The sequence below is a fragment of the Triticum aestivum genome, chromosome 6A (genome assembly GCF_018294505.1).
Source record: "Triticum aestivum cultivar Chinese Spring chromosome 6A, IWGSC CS RefSeq v2.1, whole genome shotgun sequence".
NCBI classification, from domain to species: Eukaryota; Viridiplantae; Streptophyta; class Magnoliopsida; order Poales; family Poaceae; genus Triticum; species Triticum aestivum.
In genome coordinates, this window is record NC_057809.1 from 293878032 (window position 1) to 293903710 (window position 25679).

The 25679-nt window shown below is 44.9% G+C and overlaps 1 protein-coding gene across 3 annotated transcripts in view; it reads left to right on the plus strand.

Annotated features, from left to right (window-relative positions):
* LOC123127451 (cyclic nucleotide-gated ion channel 1) overlaps positions 1 to 12184 on the plus strand; it is a 38192-nt gene extending 26008 nt beyond the window's left edge. For all 3 annotated transcript variants that reach the window (XM_044547169.1, XM_044547167.1, XM_044547168.1), the window contains one exon: positions 11244 to 12184. In XM_044547169.1, coding sequence (XP_044403104.1) covers positions 11244 to 11942 — 699 coding nt within the window. In that variant the 3' untranslated portion in view covers positions 11943 to 12184. The remainder of the gene's footprint in view (positions 1 to 11243) is intronic.
* Positions 12185 to 25679: the final 13495 nt, after the last annotated feature.

Here is a 25679-nt window from a genome sequence, read left to right on the forward strand (position 1 = left end):
GGATTGACCACATAGTCGATGGGTTTCAAACATTGTGAGATAGTTCGGTACCTATCTACCGTTGGTGTTAAAGGGAGAACAACGAGGAGCCAACTCTACGTTGCCTGGACGTGGCACGCCCGTTTCAGCCATTTGAACTTGCGCAGGCTTGCGAGGCAAGACACGGTGTGAGCAAGCAGATCAGATCTGCGATGCTTGCTTGGCCGGAAAACAGAGGCGTGTGCCCTCCACGCAGCACGCCAAGTTCCACGTTGAGAACTGCCTTGAGGTGGTCCATGGCGACCTTTGCAGGCTGATCTCACCGGCGACACCAAGTGGGAAGAAATACTTCCTCCTGCTTGTCGACGCCACGTGGTACATATGTTTAGCGGTTCTTGCCTCTATGGACGAGGCCCAATGGCAATCCAGTGCATCCAGGCTGAAGCAGTCCGATTCTGGCAGCAAGCTATGCGTTTTACGGACGGGTCAAGGTGGTGATGACCCACAAGTATAGGGGATCTATCGTAGTCCTTTCGATAAGTAAGAGTGTTGAACCCAACGAGGAGCAGAAGGAAATGATAAACGGTTTTCAGCAAGGTATTCTCTGCAAGTACTGAAATAAGTGATAACAGATAGTTTTGTGATAAGATAATTTGTAACGAGCAACAAGTAACAAAAGTAAATAAAGTGCAGCAAGGTGGCCCAATCCTTTTTGTAGCAAAGGACAAGCCTGGACAAACTCTTATATAAGGAAAAGCGCTTCCGAGGACACATGGGAATATCGTCAAGCTAGTTTTCATCACGTTCATATGATTCGCGTTCGGTACTTTGATAATTTGACATCTGGGTGGACCGGTGCTTGGGTGCTGTTCTTACTTGAACAAGCATCCCACTTATGATTAACCTCTATTGCAAGCATCCGCAACTACAACAAAAGTATTAAGGTAAACCTAACCATAGCATGAAACATATGGATCCAAATCAGCCCCTTACGAAGCAACGCATAAACTAGGGTTTAAGCTTCTGTCACCCTAGCAACCCATCATCTACTTATTACTTCCCAATGCCTTCCTCTAGGCCCAAATAATGGTGAAGTGTTATGTAGTCGACGTTTACATAACAACACTAGAGGCTAGACAACATACATCTCATCAAAATATCGAACGAATACCAAATTCACATGACTACTAATAGCAAGACTTCTCCCTTGTCCTCAGGAACAAACGTAACTACTCACAAAGCATATTCATGTTCATAATCAGAGGGATAATAATATGCATAAAGGATCTGAACATATGATCTTCCACCAATTAAACCAACTAGCATCAACTATAAGGAGTAATTAACACTACTAGCAACCTACGCTCCAATCCCGGACTTGGAGACAAGAATTGGATACAAGAGATGAACTAGGGTTTTGAGATGAGATGGTGCTGATGAAGATGTTGATGGAGATTACCCTCTCCCGATGAGAGGAGCGTTGGTGATGACGATGGCGACGATTCCCCCCTCCGAGAGGGAAGTTTCCCCGGCAGAACAGCTCTGCCGGAGCTCTAGATTGGATCCGCCAAGGTTCCGCCTCGTGGCGGCGGAGTTTCGTCCCGAAAGGTTGCTTCTTCTTTTTTTCTCGACGAAGGACTTCATATAGGAGAAGATGGTCATCGGAGAGCCACCAGGGGGCCCACGAGGTAGGGGGCGCGCCCTAGGGTGGGGGAGGGGCGCCCCCCACCCTCGTGGAAAGGGTGTGGGCCCCCTGCTCTTCATCTTTGGCGAGGATTTTTCATTATTTATTATAAGGTATTTCGTGGAGTTTCAGGACTTTTGGAGTTGTGCAGAATAGGTCTCTAATATTTGCTCCTTTTCCAGCCCAGAATTCCAACTGCCGGCATTCTCCCTCCTTATGTAAACCTTGTAAAATAAGAGAGAATAGTCATAGGTATTGTGACATAATGTGAAATAGCAGCCCATAATGCAATAAATATCGATATAAAAGCATGATGCAAAATGGACGTATCAGGTGGTGAGTTCACATCCGACTCCTTCACCGCGTATTGCGCCGATCTCGGAGTTTAGCGTCAACTCACTGCGCCCTACCCACCGCATCTAAACGGCGTTGTCGGACATTGCAATCAGATGGTGGTGAGCATGGCCTGCTGTCTTCTCGAGGCCAAGTGTGTTGCCGGTGAGTTCTAGGGCGAAGCGGTCATGACAACGGTGTTCATCTTGAACCGTTAAACATGTCGACAATGAAGAGCCTAGATGGCAAGACACTGTTTGAGGCATGGACACGACTCTTCGTCAGCATCTAAGTGGAGCATCTAAGTGGGCGATCTGGTGATCACCATGTCCAAAGCTGGCGAGATGCAGAACTTGTTTAGAATGTCTTACCTCAATCTGCTGAGTTTTTACCTTGGGATGGAGGTGCGGCAGGGCACGGTCAGGATCACCATCTCTCTTTCTGCCTATGCCCATAACCTTCTCGAGAAGAGTGGCATGGTGGGGTCCAATCCCTTTCAAGTGCCCATGGAGCCGTGCTTCAAGCTTTCCATTTGGCATGTCGCTTATTCAATTTCGTTTGACCTTTAAGGTATTTAAGCGTCTCATGATCCGTATGGATGACAAATTCACGAGGGCGAAGATAATGCTCCGACACATGCAAGACTCTCACTAAAGCATATAACTCTGTCATAAATGGGGTAGTTAAGTTGCGCTCCGAAAAGTTTCTCGCTAAAGTATGCGATTGGGCGCTTCTCTTGCATCAACACACCTCCTATGCCATTACCACTAGCGTTGCAATGCACTTCGAAAGTTTTATCAAAATTGGGCAATCCAAGCAATGGAGCATGTGTAAGCAAATTCTTAAGCCCATGAAATGCAGTATCTTGGGATGGTCCCCAAACAAAGGATGCATTCTTCTTATTCAATGGGTGCAATGGTGCTAAAATCCTTCACAAGGTGACGATAAAATCCGGCTAAGCCAAGGAAGCTACACACTTGTTGCAAGTTGGTTGGTTGTGGCCAAGTTTTAATAGCATCAATTTTAGCTTCGTCTACATGAACACCCTTAGAAGACGGAACAAAACCCAAGAAAACAAGCTTGGCAACACCAAATGTGCATTTCTCCATATTAGCATAAAGGCGCTCGTTTCTAAGAGTTTGCAAAACAGCTCTAAGATGGGTGACATGATTTTCTAGAGATTCGCTAAACACAAGTATATCATCAAAGTAGACCGCAGCAAATATGCCAATATATTCGCGAAGAATGTAATGCATCACATGCATGAAAGTGTCGGGTGCTTCGGATAAGCCCATAGGCATAACTAACCACTCATACAAGCCAAATTTGGTTTTGAAAGCGGTTTTCCATTCATCATCCTCTTGAATGCGAATTTGGTAATAGCCACTTTTAAGATCAATTTTAGAGAAAACTGTGGCTCCGCTAAGCTCATCTAGCATATCGTCAAGGCGTGGAATGAGATGCCTATAGCGAACGGTGATAGCATTTATGGGTCGGCAATCGGAACACATGCGAAAACTTCCATCTTTCTTGGGCACAAGAATAACCGGAATGGCACAAGGACTTAAGCTTTCACGTACATGCCCATTGTCAATGAGGTGTTGTACTTGCCGTTGTATTTCCTTGGTTTCTTTGGGGTTGACGCGGTACGGTGCCTTGTTCGGTAAGGTGCGCCGGGAATGAGGAAGATGCGGTGTTCGATGCCTCGTAGTGGAGGTAGACCCAGAGGTAGCTCATCGGGGAATACGTCCTTGAATTCCAGCAATAAATTAGACAACACTAAAGGTAGGGTAAGAGGTGTTAGTCCGTGCCGCTTCATCCTTGCATACTAGGACATAGTGTATGACACTAGATGGGTTCTCACACACTTCTCTCATGTCTCTTTCGATAGCTAAGAGCACTAAGTTTTTCTTGTCGCTCATCGTGGAGGCACTCATTTTTGGCTTATGACGCTCACTCTTCTCTTGCTGGCTCACTCTCTCACTATTCTCTCCAGTCTCCGCGATGGGTGGATGCTTGCTCGTCGACGATCACTTGGCTTGGTGACATGGGTCATAGCACGTACTCCTTTCCCTTCATCTTGAAAACTATAGTGATTGGTTCGCCCATTGTGGATAACGCCACGGTCGAGTTGCCAAGATCGTCCAAGTAGGAGGTGGCAAATGGACATGGGAACCACATCACACTCCAATATGTCTTCGTATGCTCTAATCTTGAAGGAGACTTGAACGGTGTGCTCCACTTGAATGGTGCCGGAGTCGCTAAGCCATTGGACCTTCTAGGGGTGAGGATGCTTCATCTTGATCAATTGTAGCTTGGAACATAGCTCTTCACTTACCAAATTGTGGCAACTTCCTCCGTCGATGATGACCTTCACAGAACGTCCATTGATGCCCGCTTTGGTGCAGAAGATGTGGCAACATTGGTCTTCGTCTTTTTGGTGTTGAAGTGTCAAGACTTTGGAGACAACAAGAGCGGGGCTCGAATCATTGTCACAAAAGACTTGGTCATCTTTGTCTTCATTCACTCGTCGGTGCATGGCCACGTGCTCAAGTGCTTCCATTTCTTCCTCGCTCATGGAGTCATAGGTGCCGTCGTCATTGATGATCATGGTATGCCGCGTGGGGCACTCAAATGTCTTGTGGCCTCGGCCTTGGCATGTGAAGCACTTGATGGAACTTGTCTTGATGGTCTCATCCGTTGGAGTAGATGATGATGAAGCTCTCGGCTTGAGGTTGCTTGTAGTAGGAGGACGACTTGAAGATGTCGAAGCTTTCTTGAAACTTGACTTGTCGCTGTTGCTTGGTGTAGGTTTCGTCGGGGTAGAAGGTGCCTTAGTCGTTGAAGCTTGAGTGTGTGAACCGTAGGTCTTGGAAGAGTACTTGGCGTACTTGTAATCATCTTGCACTTGTCACTCCGCCTTGGTAGCTTGGTGCACTAGCTCGAGGAGGTTCGAATACGGTTGGAAATCATCAATCTTCTTGATAGGATGGTTGAGTCCGTTTAAGAACCGTGCCATAGTTTGCTCCTCATCTTTCATGACATTGGCTCGGATCATGGCGATCTCCATTTCCTTGTAATACCCTTCAATGGACTTGGTGCCTTGCTTGAGTAGTTGCAATTTCTTGAATAGGTCGCGGCTATAGTACGTGGGTACAAAGCGCGCTCGCATGACATCCTTCATTTGATTCCATGTTGTGATTGGTGGGTTACCTTTTGCTTCCCGTCGCTCAATGACTTGCTCCCACCAAATGAAGATATAGTCTTGGAACTCAAGAGATGCCATGGCAGTCTTCTTTTCTTCTTCATAGTTGTGTAAATGAAAGACCTTGTCGACCTTCAATGCCCATGAAAGGAAGTCTTTGGGATCATTGCTTTCGGAGAACTTAGGCATGGTGAACTTGAGCTTGCCGTAGCGTTGCTCTTCATTGTGTTGGTGGCAATGGTGATGACGCTTTTGTCGCGGAGGATCTTCAAGCGCTTGCTCCTCGTGCTCCTGATTAGCTTGACGTTGAGGGTGTGGAATTCTTGAACGGTTCCTCAACTCTAGGTGCTCCTCAAGGCGCGCGACTTCTTCTTGTCGCTCTCGTTGGAGGGCCTCTTGTTCGCGCACACAGCGGTTGTGTTCATTGACGACTCGTGTGGCTTCACGTAGGGCACGTTGAGCTTCTTGGCCTTGTTCCTCGCGACGTTGTCGTTCTTGTTGTAGGGTGTCGCCGTCTTGGTTTTCTTGGTGATCTTGGCGTATTGGAGGCTCTTGGAAAGCAGGATCATTAGCTTGACGACGATGTCGCTCACGTTCCCGGAGGCTGTCTTGTAAACCATTGCCATGAAATGAGTTTTGTGGAGCTTGATGATCTTCATGGTCTTGGCGACAATGCGGACGAGCTCGGGGAAGACTTGCATCCGAAGAATGTCGGCTTGAGTGGCACCGTCTTGATGATGACGATGTCATAGAAGAATGGTTGACCATCAAAGCACAAAACTCTTCCATTTGAGTAGACATCCTAGCGTCAAGCTCTTCCATGTGGGTGGAAAGTTTCGATTGTCGAAGTAGTCTCTTGTACGTAGCTCGGATGGTCGCAAGTCGATAGCAAGTAGGTCGATGTGGTCACTCAATGCTTCATTCTCTTAATGCAAAGCTCTTTGCGCACCGAATAGGTGATGCTTGGTGACGTAGTTGTTCAGGTCCTCTTGTTCGATGATGAGTGGGTTGGTAGAAGTACTTGACCTTGCTACCTCTTGAGCACTGCGTTGGTTTTCCCCGAAGAGGAAGGGATGATGCAACAAAGTAGCGTAAATATTTCCCTCAGTTTTTGAGAACCAAGGTATCAATCCAGTAGGAGGCTACGCGCAAGTCCCTCGTACCTGCACAAAACAAATAAATCCTCGCAACCAACGCAAATAGGAGTTGTCAATCCCTATGAGGCCACTTACGAGAGTGAGATCTGATAAATGTGATAAAGATAATATTTTTGGTATTTTTATGATAAAGATGCAAAGTAAAATAAAGGCAAAGTAAATAACAAAGTAGTAGGAGAACAATATGATGAAGATAGATCCGGGGGCCATAGGTTTCACTAGTGGCTTCTCTCGAGAGCATAAGTATTCTACGGTGGGTGAACAAATTACTGTTGAGCAATTGACAGAATTGAGTATAATTATGAGAATATCTAGCCATGATCATGTATATAGGCATCACGTCCGAGACTAGTAGACCGACTCCTGCCTGCATCTACTACTATTACTCCACTCATCGACCGCTATCCAGCATGCATCTAGAGTATTAAGTTAAAAACAGAGTAATGCCTTAAGCAAGATGACATGATGTAGAGGGATAGACTCATGCAATATGAAGAAAACCCCATCTTGTTATCCTCGATGGCAACAATACAATACGTGCCTTGCTGCCCTTACTGTCATCGGGAAAGGACACCGCAAGATTGAACCCAAAGCTAAGCACTTCTCCCATTGCAAGAAAGATCAATCTAGTAGGCCAAACCAAACTGATAATTCGAAGAGACTTGCAAAGATAACCAATCATACATAAAATAATTCAGAGAAGATTCAAATATTATTCATAGATAGACTTGATCATAAACCCACAACTCATCGACCTCAACAAACACACCGCAAAAAGAAGATTACATCGAATAGATCTCCACAAGAGAGGGGGAGAACATTGTATTGAGATCCAAAAAGAGAGAAGAAGCCATCTAGCTACTAACTATGGACCCGTAGGTCTGAGATAAACTACCCACACTTCATCGGAGGGGCTATGGTGTTGATGTAGAAGCCCTCCGTGATCGATGCCCCCTCCGGCTGAGCTCCGGAACAGGCCCCAAGATGGGATCTCGTGGATACAGAAAGTTACGGTGGTGGAATTAGGGTTTTGGCTCCTGTTCTGATTGTTTGGGGGTATGTGGATATATATAGGAGGAAGAAGTACGTCGGTGGAGCAACAGGGGGCCCACGAGGGTGGGGGGGCGCGCCTGGTAGGGTAGGGCACGCCCCCCTACCTCATGGCCTCCTGTTACGTGCCTTGGCATAGGGTTCAAGTCTCCCGGGTCTTATCTGTTGAGAAAATCACGTTCCCGAAGGTTTCATTCTGTTTGGACTCCGTTTGATATTCCTTTTCTTCAAAACCCTAAAACAGGCAAAAAAACAACAATTCTGGGCTGGGCCTCCGGTTAATAGGTTAGTCCCAAAAATAATATAAAAGTGGATAATAAAGCCCAATAATGTCTAAAACAGTAGATAATATAGCATGGAGCAATCAAAAATTATAGATACGTTGGAGGCGTATCAGACCTATTCATCATCTCAGCAAATATGTGAGTGGAAGAAAGGAGTGAACTAGACCAAATGTACCTTGTCCGATGTTGAAGATGGATCAATGATCACTCAATAATGTATTATGGAAATAGCACAATTGGTATCGGATTTTGTCTATTCTCACACCTACACAAAAAGAGCCTTTGGAGTAGCATGGTGAGGATGCTGGCACAAAATTTATGCAATTGTTAGCAAGATTTCAATAATGTTGAAAGAGATTCACAAACTTGCAAGTGTAACAAGTAGACCAAAGCAATATGAGGCACACGGAAACACACGCACAGATAGATAAATGGGGACGTGCAACCAAGGAACGAGCTCAAAATGTGGAATCCACGGAAAATGCTCTTGTTGCACAACACTAGAGAGACACTAGCATGATTGCTCAATAGATGAGATACGATGCTTGTGCACAACCTACAAAGCAAAAATGCAACTGAGTTCTATCCCAAGTATGCTATATGTATGATTCTCGGTGATTCTCTTAAGATGATCCAAGATGATCGAGTATGGCAATTTGGATGCAATATGGTATGATACTACGACTCTTGCTTACAAGCTTCTTTGTTCTCTTTTTGCTTAAAAGCTTTTCTTGCTCTTTTGATATTGTCCTTTGGCCACTTATTCAAAACGCTGGAATCAAGATAGCAATGGTGTATGTGGGAACAAATGAGGACACAAGAGATAATACGATATATGCACGCAATAGAAGGAAGTGACGCAAAAGTTTGGCTCGGGGTTAAGAATGCAATGGCAAGGGAGAGTATACGAAGGTGTCGTCGAGGTTACCGCCCTTGCTTTCTGTTGGTGGTGTCACGATGGTGAAGTGGTTGTTGTCGATGACGAATCTGTGGCGAAGATTAGTGGTGGTGATGTCGATGTCAAACTGTCCCTAATCCAACAAAACATCATCACACCAACAAATCACAAAAAAATTGGTAGGGTATTTTTGTGGGGATTTTCGAAATTGGGCAAGAACACACAAAATTAGGCTAGAAAATGAAGGGGAAGAACTCCAAGGTGTAAATCAACGTGGCTCTGATCCAAGATGTTGTAGGGTGGAACCCTAATAGGTTGATCTTTTAATGCTTGGAGGGGGAAAGAGTGCAAATCAAAGAGAAACACAAGAACTCCCAAATAGACTTGATCCAATCACACATGTGCTAGATCCACATACACAAAGAGGTAACAAGGGTCCAAATCCAAGAAAAGGGGATACAAAAGGGGCACTAGCTCATCTCAATCCTAGGGGGAAGGAGGTCTTGAATCCATGAAGGATCTTCCCATGAAGGGGTCTTGAATCCACTTGGGGGATCTTCTCACATGGAGGCCTGATCTCCATGGGAGTAGGGGTACAAGTGGATGAGCAAAGCTCTATCTCTAGTTTGAGCTATCACAATGCTAACCCTAAATCGTAGGTAGAGGAAGGGTATATATAGTCTAGGGGGCGAAGGGGTACGTGGGCCTCGGCCCAGATACAATGCGCGCAGGCAGGAGGGGCTGGATGTCCGGGCCTTCACGTCGGGTCGGATGTTCGGGCTGGCGGGGGCCGGTTTCGGGTTCTCTCTGTATAGGAGGTGCTGGATTTCCGGGGCTGGGCCGGATGTCTGGGGCTGAGCCGGATGTCCGGTGTGTGTAGGTGGTCTTCGATTGAGCTGCTGCTGTGGTTGACATCTCCAGGGGCCGGATGTCCGGATGTCCGGGGCCTGTAGGCCTTCTCCGGTTCCTTTTGTCGTGCTCCTTCGTCCATGTACTTGGGGACTTGTCCGTTGTCACGAGCATCTCCGAGAGGGTGTTCTTCATACCTAATCAAACATAGCATTCCGACTTTAGGTAGTAGCCATGTCTCACGTGGGTCATAACGGAATATTACTAAGGAGAGATGTCACCTCGGTCTCGAGAGCTCTTGCACGTGCTTGTGTCACCGGTCCACTTGGCACTTGAGTAGGCGAAGGCTGGTCTATGGGGATGACCGAAGGATGCTCCACATCTAATTGGCTCCGACCCTACTCAAGATCCAACCCTCTATCCTACGTGGCACGCCACATGGATGATCAACAATTGTCAAGGCCAATCAACACAAATCAAGGAGGTCAACCATAGTCGAAACAAGCTCCCATGGGTCCAAGCGAGCCACCCCGGTCAAGGAAAGTCCAAGCAAAGTCATCATGGTCAACAAGTCAAAGAAAGAAACTTGTAAAAGAACAAGTCAAAGGAGCAAAGAAGCCCAAGCCCAAGCCCAAGCAAGGAAGCCTTCAACGCTACCACACATCTCCAAGCCCAACTAGAGGCATATGGCCCAAAGGACGCCAAACTATCTTGTTCTACCCTCCCACCTCCTCAAGGGTAGCCTTGGTCATTAGTCAAAGACCCCTAGCCTATATAAGCCCCCCCACCCCCCAATGGGAATGTAAATCTTTCACTCCCTACTTGAATAAACTCAAGAGAAGGATCACACTCCTCACCTAGCTCTCTTTGGAGAGCTAGCGAGGCCGAGATTCGAAGTCCAAGGAACCTAGTAAGGCTTAGACCAGTGGGGGTCGTGGGACACCTCAGGTGTCTCGTGCGTTGGGCACTACCCTCGACCACTTTTCGGGAGTTGCGGGACTCCAGAAATGGCAACACAAGTGTCCCATTCGCTAGGCACCACTCTCGACGACCCTCCCATAGGGACATAGCTCGCGCTCCCACGACGTGACTGAACCTATTTAAAAAACATCATTGTGTCATTTTAAGTGTACGTCAACCTTTGCTATAAGGCCGCTGTACATACCCCTGCCTAGTCATCACTAATTACGTTGCTAAGGATACCCCTCGTCAAAAGTTGTTTCTTGAACAACATTGGTGCCGTGTTAGAAGTCAGCTCGACTATCTAAGCTAGTTGGCCCCGACCAAAATAGCCTGGATAGAACCGCCCAATCTAGTTTGACCACCTGTGAAGCCAAGGCCTTGCTCGCCTCCAACACCATCTTGCAAGGAGGAACGGTAGGAAGCTCCTTCGCCTTGAGATGCACCAGGACATGGTGACGTCCTCAGCATGCACCACCAAGGCATCCCTTGCCTCAAGATCCAGTCCAGGCACCAGTTGAGGAACCTCAGGAGGGGTAACCGCCTCCAACTCTGCCAAACGAGCTCGGAGTGCCTTCATGTCCTCCTTATTTTGAATTGCCGGATCTGCATTCATCAGCACATGTCTATAGTTCTGTTCTGGACCCCATAGTTTCTTATCTGCCTGTAGTGCACATTTCACAGTTCATATTTCTGTAGTCTGTTTTGTAGGCCCCATAGTTTCTTATCTGCAGTGTAGTGCACATTTCACAGTTCATGTTTCTGTGGTCTGTTTTGTAGGCCACACACCCGTAGTTTGGTTACTTCGCTCTCTCATCTTTAATCCTTCCCCTCCTGTTTGCAGGTTCCAATGTTTGAAAACATGGACGAGCAGCTCCTGGATGCAATGTGTGATCGTCTAAAGCCCATGCTGTACACTGAGGACAGCTGCATAATTCGAGAAGGAGACCCCGTGAATGAAATGCTTTTTGTTATGAGAGGATATCTCGAGAGTATGACGACAAATGGTGGACAGAGCGGATTCTTCAACTCCAATGTTCTCAAAGGTGGAGACTTCTGCGGTGAAGAGCTCCTCACTTGGGCTCTTGACCCCGCTGCAGTTTCAAACCTTCCCAGCTCAACCAGAACAGTGAAGACATTGTCTGAAGTTGAAGCCTTTGTTCTGAGGGCTGATGACTTGAAGTTTGTAGCCACCCAGTTTAGGAAACTCCATAGCAAACAGCTCCAGCATACCTTTAGATTCTACTCACAACAGTGGAGAACCTGGGCCGCTTGTTTTATACAGGCAGCTTGGCACAGATATTGCAGAAAGAAGCTAGAGGATTCTTTGTTTGAGAAGGAGAAGAGGTTACAAGCAGCTATTGTAAGTGACGACTCTACCAAGCTCAGTCTGGGCGCGGCACTGTACGCCTCGCGTTTTGCTGGCAACATGATGCGGATCTTACGGAGAAATGCTACCCGAAAGGCCCGTTTGCAGGACAGGGTGCCTGCAAGGTTGTTACAGAAGCCGGCAGAACCCAACTTTTTTGCCATTGGAGAGTAATTTTGACATACCCTGCTACAAGCAGAAAGTCACAACCCAACTGGTAAAGTTTGTTCTTATGCCCTCATCTTCTCCCAGCTCGGCTCAGTTTATGACTGGATGCTATACATAGATAGACCGCTTGTTCTGCATCCTTGTAATTTATATAATGCAATTCAATGTATTATTGCTTTTCGTTGTCTATACATGTGCTGTGTTTGTATATTGAAGGTATCTATATAAGCATTCCACATTTATTCGTACCTGAATTGGAAAACATGAAACTCTTGAATGATGTTTTAGGCTGGAAACTCTAAATGTAACTGGTCATTTCTTCGTTCCAGCACACATGCTTGTAGGACAAACAGTCCGCTTGGGAACCAAAGTTCGTAATTGGTCGTACACCATGCCAACGATTTTGAAAGACCACCAGTTATATATCACTATTAATGGCTAGCAAATATGCCCGTGAGTTGCAACGGGATAGGTAATTGTGTGCCTGTCAATCAGTGTGGCACAATGGTGTCATTCGGTGGCAGCAGGGAGGCGCACGCCTAGGTCTATCAAAAATGCATATCAACAGTGTATTAAGAGCCATACTGCAGTTTCCACAAAAAAAACACCAAAAAACATGCTATAGATATGATATTTTTGGTATGATTTCTCTACGACAGTTCTGATCACACCATAGATAAGCCGTCCTCCCTCCATCTATTTTTGCGGGGCCTAAATTTTAAATTTATCATACCAACGGTATAAAGTTGGAGCAATTTTCAAAGCTCGGTTTTGGCCAACGGGGGGCCCATACCTTTTCTCTAATTAATTGTGTATATTAGGCTAGCCATAGTGGAGGTAACTTAGACTAGTCATAGTGGGTAGTAACTTAGAGGAGTAACATGCATATGTTACTAATTTATGTTACTACCCCTACAATGAGTAGTAACATATGTGTTGTATCATGCATCACTTCATTTATTAGGTTGTAGACTCATCTTTTTTTGATATGTGTGATGTTACAGTAACTAGTTATGTTACTACTTGCCTCTCTTTCTTCATTAATTACATGCCACATCATTGCCTAGATAAATGTGATGTTACCACCTATGTTACTCCCACTGTGCGTAGTCTTACGTAGTAACTTAACACATCCCAAAACAATTTTGCTTATGTGGCAAGTATTTAATGAGGAAAGAGGTGCTTGTGGTAACATAATATGTTACTGTAACATAGCGTTTCCCGAGGCAAAATAAGTCTATGAGCTAATAAATGAAACCATCTATGATACTACTACTTACTTACTTTGCACTATGGAGGTAGTAACTTAGACTAGTGTTATATGGATGACACTAGTATAAATTACTCCCCACTATGACCAGCCTTAATAGCATGTAGACGCTCAGCTTCTCCGCTATTAATTGTGTTGCTCAATTATTATTTTTTTCAATAAAGGGTGAAGTTTATTAGCTTAAAATAAAGCATCAAGGGACACACTGAGCCACACATCCAACTCCAGCGCGCGCACACGATCAATTTTCACCTCCTTTGATTGGTAACTGCCCGTGCAATCAATAGATGCGATAATATTTTTAAAAGGGGAAAGCTGCATGCGAGACTATATTTATTTTTTGAGGGGTATGTGAGACTAGATGTGAGTCTTTAAAATAGAACAATAATATTTGGTAACAGTGTGCCCGATAGCAAAACTACCATACGATCTTCCCCCTCGTACGGGGTGAGCACCTTCCCACCCACGAGGCCGAGCGCCGTACCAGGCCCAACAGAAAGAAGCCCAACGCACTCAACCATCCCTCACGATGCACCGTACCACATCCCAGCTTTCCCCCTCCCCACCACCCCCGCCTCTCCCCTACCCTGCTACTCAAATCAACACCAAAAACCTATCATTCCTCCAGATCCGGAGGAAACCAGAGGCCTAGTACTCTGCATACATCAAACCAGAGGCTAGACGGTGGGAATTACCAGGGATCCGACGGACGACTCACCAGACGACATCACTCCACCCCCTGGTAAGAAACAGAATCATCCAACATCTCTCAAAAATTCTGCTTACTACAAAGACTTACCCCCCCCCCCCCAAATCTGTGCAAAAATTACCATCCCTTCCCAGATTGAAACAGAATCAACAAACTTCTTTGATAATTCTGCCTATTACAGTGACTAACCATCAAAATCTATGCAAAATTACCAACCCCTCGCACTGTTTGTTACCAGCTATATGCAACATAACAGATTACCCACCATATACCCCACCCTCTTGCTACATAAACAAAGACGAGTGGTGTTACCATGTAAAAGTAAATAGAGATAAAGAAAAGAGGAACACATAAAAACAATATAGGCAAATTACCAAGCTCAATATAGGCAAATTACCAGGGTTCCTTGGTAGAAAAAAAATACATTTACTAATTCTTCAGAAAACTACCATGATGGAAAACTGTTATTTATCATGCTAGATTTCACTCATCTACCAGGTCAAATTGCAGGTGCTCAGACAATCAACGCAAACAACAGCTTGCCCAGTGGTGGAACAAATGCATTGATAGAGGCGGGGTGTCCCGATCTTTCAATGAGATGATAACTATTGATTTGGTGGAGTCAATTTTGACGATCCGACTACAAACGTGCACGACGTTGCGCCTTAGCAATCGCTAAACCAATCTCCAGGGGAACGTACGTATACACGATGTAGAAATATGTGGAGCTGGGTTGGCTATATATGGTAGCAAAAGATTAGCAATAATCAATTCAGAGATGCAATGTTGAATAAACGCTCAACGACGGTACTGTGCTGGTCCTAGCCTAGACCAGACTAGAGACGCGAGCCTAGAACACTAATGAGGTCACGACGTAGCACAACTAGCATCAATGAAGAATACTAAATAGCTCTGGACAACAAGATATAAGTGAAAATCACAACGGCAGTAAAGATAATGATGAAAACAACTGCCAAGCAGGATATACAACAACTTTCTCTCCAACTTTCCTCTGAAAAAATTTGTGCCAATTTTTTGATAATTTTTTTTCAAGAATGGTATTGACATAAGATTTCAAACACAAAAGGAATCAGTCAATTCCGAGTTGATATGAGGAGTCAAAAAATTCTAAAATTGGCTTGAAAAACTGGAATAAACTATGTTCACGAACTTCGAAGGGCAAAAAGACCTACTTAGAAGCCGATTTTGAGGTGCGAAAAATTGAACTAGCTTCTGCAACTATTTAGACGCGGCTTGTCGCTAGTTTTCATTTGAGTACTCGTGGAGCCAAAACGGACGTCGTATGAGGAAGTTATGCCTGTTGTACTGAACAATGCACAAAATAGATTCCAATCCGAATTCAACTACGAGATTGAGTCTAGATAGATCCGAATTTTGTTATTTTTTCTCCTCTTTTTTTGTCCTCACACTTTTTTTTATTTTTCTTTCTTTTTTTCTCTGACTTTTTTTTTTACTTTTTTTTCTTTCGTTTTTCTCTCTCTCCCTCTTTCCAAAACAAACTAGATAAGATGTAGATTGGACCAAGCAAAGATGGAAACGATCTCAACTATGATTATGACGATGAACGGTGGGTAGCACGTGGAGGAAATTGATGGATGGGTGGACAACGGAAAGGATAACGATGCAGCGGTAGCATGACTAATGTGAACAGAACTCGAAACTCTAAACGAACTAGACACTAAGACCAGCAACTCGACACGATGATGCAACCAATAATTCAACTATGCAAGCAATGAAAAGGTAATTGCAAAGGCTCAGACTGGCTTGGACAAAGGATGAATAGATCTAACTTTTTTGTGGCTTTTTCTTGAACAATAGGTAAGAAAATAAATCTAATCTAGGAAAAACTAGGAATTCTCACCGAGCAACCTGAAAACTGATACCACTTGATAGAGGCGGGGTGTCCCGATCTTTCGATGAGATGATAACTATCGATTTGGTGGAGTCAACTTTGACGATCCGACTACAAACGTGCACGACGTTGCACCTTAGCAATCACTAAACCAATCTTCCAAGGTTACTGACGATGCTGGAAGCACGGCCAGCCTGACCACGAAGGTCTATTCCTGCAAGCAATCGAAGAACAAGCAAGAATATGATAATGCAATCTGAATATTGCGAATATATATGAAGTATTGATAAAGGTGGGGATCCGAAAAGCGGTCTTGGTCTGGCCGCTGGACACAAACGAAGTACACGAAGTTGCAATGGCTAACTTTTAACTAAACAAATCCCAAGGAAAAAGCTACTAGATGGATCTACTTATATAGGAGCAAGGGGTGGCGGCCAAGGAGGTGGAAGGACGTCCCAAGGCAGCCTAAAACTAACCCTAGGTCGTACAAGGCTCATGGACCCAAGTGGAGGTGGTGCAACACCTTTGGACTTGTTGTTTGACTCGGATTCTACTGCAGCGTCAGATTGTTTTGTCGATATCTCAATGCTTCGGACGAATTTGAAGGTGATTCCAATTAGGTTGGAAAGATCACGAAATTTACTTTCCAACAAAAAAGAATCACTCAATTCGGAGTCCGTATGAAAAAGTTGTTAACGTTTTGAGTCAGGTATGTTTATGAAGTCTGAATCTGAATTCAGAACATGAGAGACTTGGACTCTATCTTCTCTTGGCCCAAAAGTGACGTGAGAGGACTTTTTGAACAGAACCTAAACTTCTCCTTTTCCCGTATCTTCATATGTGGATTGTACAAATGTCCCATACACCTGCAATTAGACAAAACACAAAAGTGTGTGAAGTATTTTTGTTCTGGATAACATAAATAGATTATTGAATAGTTTGCACTAGAATTCACCTGACAAATATGCATGTATGCAATATTTTTGGTCGTATCTAAGGTAGTCATGTCCTCATCATGTACCTAGTGCTGGAACAAATGCAAGCACATGAATTGGGAGCCTTGGAGAGCAAACAATAAGCGAACCTGCAACTCCAGAATCTGCTAGAATCGACGCTAATATGGAAGGCATCAACATGGAGGCATATTCCACACCTAAGCCACCTTTATAAGGGACAGAATTTGACACTCTCGAGAGTGCACATGACCACTACAACATCTACGTGCGCAAGACTGGCTTTGCAATTAGGTAGCAATTCAAAAGAGAGAGGGTTGATGGAACTATAAGCAGGGTGCTCCTAGTTTGCACAAAATATGGCAAACGACATAGGGACAAGGATGAGTTGCAAGATGTGGAAAACCAAGTCAGCATTGTCAAGAAGAGGAAAAAAGAAGGTTGTTAGGACTGAATGTGAAGCACATGTACCTATCCCACGACGATGCATGGTGGACCGTTGCTCGTTTCGAGGACGACCACAATCACCCCCTCATAAAAAAGCCCCTAACAAAAATTTTATCATCACATCAGTACATTCCGAAGGAGGAGCATGACTTCTTGAGGGTTTTGCATGGATGCAACATTGAGACTACGAGGCAGATGCATCTGATGTCATGGTTCTACGGAAGTGCTAAAGACGTACCCTACACGACACAAGACATTGCTATCAACGAGCTAAGTTCTTCTTAGAGCACCGCCACACAGACGTTGGAAGCACAATTGCGTACTTCCAAGACACGAGGGCCAAAGATTCATATTTCTGCTGGAGAATCAAGCTTGATGATGAAGACAGGGTTGAGAACTTGTTCTGGATTGATGGCGCATCATGCAAGGCATATTCAAAGTATAATGACCGTTTGTCGTTCGACACGACATGCATGACAAACATGTACAAGTTTCCGTGTGCACCATTCATTGGAATTAATAACCATGGTCAATCCATCCTGTTTGGGTGTGGCTTCGTTCGAAACGAACTAAAGGAGAACTTTGTGTGGTTGTTTAACACCTTCCTCCATGTAATGGGTGATGTTGCTTCAAAAAACATCATCATAGATCAAGACTTTGCAATGAGGAGTGCAATCGACGAGGTCTTCTTGAACATAATACACAGAAATTGCCGCTGGCATATAATGAAGAAGGCATAGGAGAAACTTGGAAAGCTTATGGCTGATGATAAACCACTAAACAAAGCATTCAAAGACTGTGTCGACAACAGCTTAACTCGTACATACCTAATCTGTAGACACATTTTAATTACCATGCAGCAAACTTGGAAAGCCATATAAAATGTGTGAGAACAAGTTACCATGTTTAGGTCTACACAAGTTACCATGATCTTGTAGGTTATATTACCAGGGGGCACTTCACTGGAAAACATCAATTACCATGGGGGAAATGTGTGGACATGTAACCACCATCTGGGTAGAAAAGAAAAATAACAAAACATTTACATTTTATATTACCAAAACGGGTCTTGTTATTTTGTAACGGAAAAACTACATATGTTGTTACCAACTATTAATTTAGAAAGTTATCAGTCTAGCACTATTAGGGAAAACTTTATACACAGAGGTATAGCAGTAGCATTGGTCAGAACAAAACACTACTGCTACTTAGTAGTAGCGCGTGTCAACAAAGTGCGCTACAACCATGGTTTTAGCAGTAGCACGTTTGCAGGTAAAATTGCTACTACTATAATTCCCACACTGTTGCCAGTAGGCTAGGAATAGTGGTAGCGATCCTGCGGAAAGCACACTACCACTAAGTGCCTTGTAGTAGCACGTTTCTGGTGTAGAGTGCTACTGATGTGGAGCATCCTACGATCATCCCCATGTACACTACGACTTCTCCCTAAGCCCCAAGTGCCCTCATGTTGAGACCTCAAGCATACGCCATTGGACACAAGGTGAACTCGCTCCTTTTCGAATCTTCGCTTTCCGCATGTAAGACATGAATGCTACTTCAAGCGCGGACCTTGTTCATACTCAGGTACACCCGAGGAGACCATGGAGAACCCAAGGACCAAGGCCAAGCATGCGCGGAAGCAAAGGAAGGAGAATGAAGAAGAGCCAGCTACTACAGGCCCCGGACATCCGGCCCCAGCCCGGACATCTGGCCCGACCCCCGGAAATCCGGCGCCCATCACAAAACGCACCCGAAGCTGAACCCCGTCAGCCCGGACATCCGGCTCTTCCCGAGCCGCCAAACATCTGGCCCCCAGCCTGGATATCCGGACCCTGCCTATCCAGAGAGCTCTAAGACCGACCACTCCAGCCCGGACATCCGGCCCGCTAGCCCAGACATCCGGCACCTCGCGAATGCCCGTACATCCGGCCCCGCCTGCCTGCGTGCAGCGCATCTGGGCCGAGGCCCATGTACCCCTTCGCCGCTTAGACTATATATACTCCCCCCACCTACGTATTAGGGTTAGCAAAGTAGTAGCTCATTAGAGATAGAGCTTTGCTCATCCATTACGGATCTACCCCACGAGAGAGACCGCGACCCCTCTTCAGAGAAGATCCCCTTGGATTCAAGACACCCTTTTGGGTGGCCCCATCAAGACCTCCTTTGGAGAAGAATCGGTTACCGTGCATCGTTCCTTGTTGATCGTGGATCATGTATCTCCTTTTGTGTTCATGGATCTAGCACATGTGTGATCGTTCTTGTTGGTTTGAGTGATTCTCTCGTGTTTCCCTTCGTCTTTCCCCTCGTGATTCCCCTCGTGTTCTTCGTGTTCTTCGCGGGATCCGCTCCTTTCATGAAAGATCGGCCGATTAGGGTTCCACCCTACATCAGCTACTGCTAAGAAAAAGAAATAAAATGAAAAATAAATAGAAAAGTAAATGAAAACAAAAGAAATAGAAAAAGAAGAAATGAAAAAAAGAAAATGTAAAGAAAAAAAGAAAAAATAAATAAAGGAGAAATGCATAGCAGTAGCGCTTGTACACACAAAGTGCTATAGCTACTTTAGTGATAGCGCTTTTTGTATGCCTGCGCTATAGCTAAGTTTCTTACATAAAATGAAAAGAAAAAGGAAAATAAATAACTACTTCCTATAGCAGTAGCGCGTTTTGGTGGAAAGCGCTATAGCTAACTTAGCATAGCGCATTTTTTCCTACCAACGCTATTGCTATTTTGACTTAACCACGTGCGGGTTCAAAATTTTGCTAAGTCCTTTCCCCCCTCTCCCCTATCCCCCACTCGATCTGTCGCCGCCGTCGATCGCCCTGCCCGAGCCCGCCCTCGACGCCGGCCGTCGCCCGAGCCCACCTGCGACCTCGCCGCCGCCGCCCGAGCCCTCCCTGGACCGTCGTCGCCTGAGCTCGAGCCCACCCTCGTCATCGACCGCAAGCCTCTCCCTCTCGTCTCCCCTGCCCTCCTCTCTCTCTCTTTGCTAGCTAGGGCAAATTTCATATGTTGCTACTATGATGATGTTCATATGAACCCTAGATTTGTTTAGGACAGTAGAATTTTAGCACTTAGGAAAAAAATTAAGCAATTTTTTTAGGAAATTAGCTATGGCAAGTTTTTATGAAAATGCATAAACAGTAATTCCATTTATCTTTAAATTAACAGAGGGTATATACATAATAGTAGAATTTAGCTTTAAATTAATAGAGGCTATAAACAAAAAAAGTAGCATTTAGCTATATAAAATTATTTGGACTATGGACCTAAATCTGGTCCAAATTTCATTCAAATGAAATTTGAATTATTTGGACTATGGACCTGAATATTTTTGAAGAAATTGGGTGTAGGTACTAAGGTCTTGCTGTGGAAATTTTGGTGAGGTCAGAAGGGTTAGAGAAAATGGAGTTCCTTTGCAATTTCTAATAAGGTGAAGTATTGTTGGAATATTTGCTCTAAAACAATTTGGATGAAAATAAAATAATGTGTGTGTGTGAGAGAGAGAGGAATAGCTAGAACAGAATTTGGGTTCTGTCCTAGGCAGAGAAGTGTTTAGTGAGGTCATTTTGCAAAGGGTTTTGGTTTTTGAAAAGACCACTATTTTTCAAGGAAAAGAATTTAGGTAAGTTTTATTTTAATGATGATCCCTTCCTAGACTTTTAGCTTTAAACAAAAAACAAAAGAATTTAGACATAAATAAAAAAAGTAGCCATGGCATTTAGCAATAAACAAAAAATATAATTGTTTTTCTTTTCAAAATCTTGGTTAAAGTAATTGTTGCTATATAAACAAAAACAAGATTGATGTTATATGATATATGTCATTGATGTTCATTTGCATATTCCATTATTGTTGATTATATCTTTCATTGAAGTGGTCATGTTATATCTTTTCATTGAAGTGGTTCGATTGTGCCCAAGTGGCCTTTTGTTGTTTGTAGAGAATGAAGCCGAGTGGCCTATGTTTTGCCGGGATGTTGATTAATTTCCATTCCGGCAAATTTCAGGTGCTCAATTTGTCCACTTTGTAGCAAAGGTCATGCCAAAATTTTCCGTGAATTTCGGCATGACTTGTGCTACAAACTAGGACATATCGAGTGCCCGGGATTTGCCGCACCGGGAATGAATCAACATTCCTGCAAAACATAGACCTCTTTTATGTCATTATTCATTTTATTAGGTCTAGAATTAATTGACTAGATTTAATCATAGAAAACATGGTTAGCGACGATGAAGGATAGGGTTCTAGTGATTGCAACGTCTACGAGGCAGCAGACACCTATTTGAACCTTCTCGAGGAGCAACAGTTGTTGTAGTGCCCACCTGTCACATCCGAGACCGAGACCGGCGCCGAGACCGACACCGGCGCCGAGACCGGTGCTGAGACTGACACCGGCACCAAGACCGGAACCGAGACTGGCAAAGCCGGTAAAGTACTGAAACCGAAGAGGACATGACGCCCAAACCAGCTCAACACTACTAGACTGGTGGTCATGAAGGTGGACTCCGGCAATTTTGAGCGAAAAGAGCATGCGGAAGCGAGCGCGTGCTACAACAATCAAATAGGCTGCATCCTAAGGGCAACCACCACCATCAACGATGAGAAACTAAAGAAGATACCAAATATGGAGCACTCCCTCCTAAGGAAGCTGCACCATGCATTCTTGTTCCTGGGCCGGGATGAAATCAAATATACTCGACCGTGGCAAGACCCGACAATGAAGAAGATAAACAAACGTGCCATGGGCAAGTTTAGCAGCGCGTTGTCCACCTGGAAAGTAAGGGTGAAACATCGGATCATGGTTAAAAAGGAACCTGTAACGACCAAACCTCGAAGGATTTGAGTCTCTGTGCTTACCGTGCTAGTCCCTGGATCGAACTCGCTAGGACACACAGTATAGATGAATACTAGAATAGCAAGTGCATCATTTATTAAACCGTATGATCCAGAATGTATAGAATAACACAGTCTGCATAGCACTTGGCTAGCTTTATTCAATCAAACAACGGAAAGTAGCAGAAAATAACGACGAGTCCCATCATAGCCCACTGGCGATGCTGAGTGCAGACTCGCGACCCTAACGGTACCTTACTCTTCGTCTGAATATCCTGCAACATGAGACATTGCAGCCATATAGGTCAATACTTTGAATGTATTGGCAAGTTACACACGAGTAATAATAAAGCACACCTACATGTACATGCATAATATATCAAAAGGAAGGCTTGAGGGTTTATTTTTGCAGAAAGCTGATTTTATCCTAATAACAACCTAATAGTAAAATTTTTATTTAGTTCTTTTATTGCTAAAATTAAATACACAAGGTTGAGTTAGCAAAATCAACTCCAACCTACCCTTTATTAAGTTGCCCACAAATATTATTAAGTGTCACATCTGTCAAGATCATCCAACAACTGTAATGGCATAGTCGCTCAAAATTGTCCATAACTGGGGACATGACTAATCATGATTAGTTTTAATACTCTGCAGAGTTTAGTACGCTTTACCCACTGGACCCAACCCCAAGATTGAGACGAAGTCTTTCAGAAGTTGTCCTCTAGTCCCAACAGGAGGCCCATCCCAACTATTATATCTACATTTCCTGGCACATCCGGGCAAGGGTTCCACAACCGATCAACTAAGCCAGAGCCCATTTAGCCAGTGTCGCACCTGGAAGCTACTAGTCACTAAGTCTGTCTAATCCTTTTGAGCCTGGGCGGCCGTCCACTTACAGTCAGAGGGTATAAACCATGATGTTCTTGAAACCACCCTAGTAATACCACTTCCGCCCAGAGGTGAATTAAATCCTGAGTTACTACTCAAATTGTTCTATATATAATCCTCACAAGCTCTATGAAAACACGAACCACCCCCGTCTACAAAGCATAGCAAACTACAACTTCCACGACCTGCATTGATGGGAAGATAGCTCAAAAGTATAGCCAAAATATATAATACTCCTATACATGCATATATTCATAGTGTGATATAAACTACATGCATAGAAAACAATAGGTAAAGGATGATAAACATGTAACTTGCCTTGGTTCTGGTTCAGAAAGTCACACTCCTGACAATAGCTCGCATCGCACTCCGAACAATCTACATGTTTCACACAATTCAACAAATCAATCATCGGAACACAAATAGAACCAAAAAAAAACCAACATCAAAAAAACATTTTAAAACTCCAACAATAGTAGCATAACAGAATGAACAAATCATCTACAAAGCACTAGAATCACAATGCAAAAAGAAACGCTCAAAACCGACAAACAGTTTGAGAGTTATGTCCTCCAGAAGTTTTAATTCAAACTCGAACGAATTCAAATTTGAAAGGTGCAAACATGTGAAATTTTGGATCCGTGATGAAGTGCTGGTTTTTGTGAGTGCATAGGAAAAAGAATCACCTAATTTGGACATATAGGTTAAAAGATATAGCTAGTTCAAAATTAGGTGAAAATCTGAAAAAGACAAAAAACAACATAAACCTCCTGGTCTGTTTACTGTAGCGACTAGCCACGTGGCATCACGCAATTGGTAGAAAGTGATCCTTCGCGCGTGTGCTCACTGGAATAGGGGAAAAACGGCGGCGGCTTCGGGCGTCGGCGCCGGCGCTCCTCCGGTGGGTCTCCGGCGAAGACGAAGGGACAGATGTGTGCGACATCGAACATCGGTGGCGTCGGTGACATTAAACGGTGACGAAAACCTCCGGCGACGGCGGCGGCGGGTCGAGCTCCGTGCAAGATCCATTTCGTCCTGCAGCTGCGTGCAGACGAGGAAAGAAGGCGAGGGTGTGCACAAGGGTTCCCGATGGCTTTTGCTCGAGCGGGGAGTCCCAGGGGTGCACGGGGTCGGACCAGGTGCCGGATTGGTTCGGGTTGGCCTCGCCATGCGCGCAGCAGCGTGTCCAGCTCGGTGAAGGGGATGAACATGTGCGAGACATTCGGCTCTTCCCGAGCCGCCGGACATCCGCCCCCCTGCCCGGATATCCGGACCCCGCCTATCCAGAGAGCTCCGAGACCGGCCACTCCAGCCCGGACATCCGGCACCTCGCGAAGGCCTGTACGTCCGGCCCCGCCTGCCTACGTGCAGCGCATCTGGGCCGAGGCCCATGTACCCCTTCACCCCTTAGACTATATATACTCCCCCTCCACCTACGTTTTAGGGTTAGCAAAGTAGTAGCTCATTAGAGATAGAGCTTTGCTCATCCATTACGGATCTACCCCACGAGAGAGACCGCGGCCCCTCTTCGGAGAAGATCCCCTTGGATTCAAGACCCTCTTTTGGGTGGCCCCATCAAGACCTCCTTTGGAGAAGAACCGGTTACCGTGTATCGTCCCTTGTTGATCGTGGATCATGTATCTCCTTTTATGTTCATGGATCTAGCACATGTGTGATCGTTCTTGTTGGTTTGAGTGATTCTCTCGTGTTTCCCTTCGTGTTTGCCCTCGTGATTCCCCTCGTGTTCTTCGCGGGATCCGCTCCTTTCGTGAAAGATTGGCCGATTAGGGTTCCACCCTACATCATCTTGGTATCTAGAGCCACGTTGATCATAATTTCAGAGCCTCCTAGTTGTGTTTTCTAGCCTTATTTTGTTGATTTCGTCCTAAATTCGAAAATCCCCACCAAAAAATAGCCCCCAATTTTTTTGTGATGTTGGTTTGATGAAGTTTTGTTGGATTTGATCCATGGATTTGCTTGGTTTCAAGTGAATCTAGCATATCCCCAAGTTTCCCCACTTTCCATCCACGAAATCTCCGCACTTTTGCCCCTGAAATCATCAATTTCCACCCCCAAAATCGAGTTCCTCGAGTTCATCCTCGGATTTGGAGCCCGGACATCCGACCCGTAGCCCCGGACATCTGCCCCCCAGACATCCGCCCCATGGCCCGGACATCTGGCTCCTGGAGCACATTTTCGCGCAGTGTTCTGGACATCAGGTCCCGGATATCCGCCCCCCACCCCCGGATGTCCGGCCCCTGGCATTTCAGCCTTCGGTGTTTCATCGTTTTGTCCATAACTAATTCATCCGGAGTTCGTTTTTGACGTTCTTTAGCTCGTTTTGAAGCTATTGACATCCCCCTTACCACAAAAATACTACTATCACCATTTGACTCCATCAAATGTTTGGAACTCTGGCATCTTTGCCTAGGGCTTCCACCACAACCTCCGCATAACCACCACCGACTTCCGGAACCTAACCCATTTTGTTCCCCATCGCATTAGTGGTTGTTTGAGGAGTGATTTGAGTCTCCTAAGGTGTTTAGGCTACTTAGGGACGATTGCTTCTTCATCAACCACCACCATAACTTCCGCATAGACTTGCCCACCATACACTTCTGCCACCCCAACTTAACCCAATTTTGTTTGTGTTGTGAGTTGTGTCTCCTAAGGTGTTTCGGCTACTTAGGGACCGTGCTTCCAACTCCGACACCGTGTATAGTCCACCACCTTACCCTCCATTTCCGCATTGCCTACTCGCAAA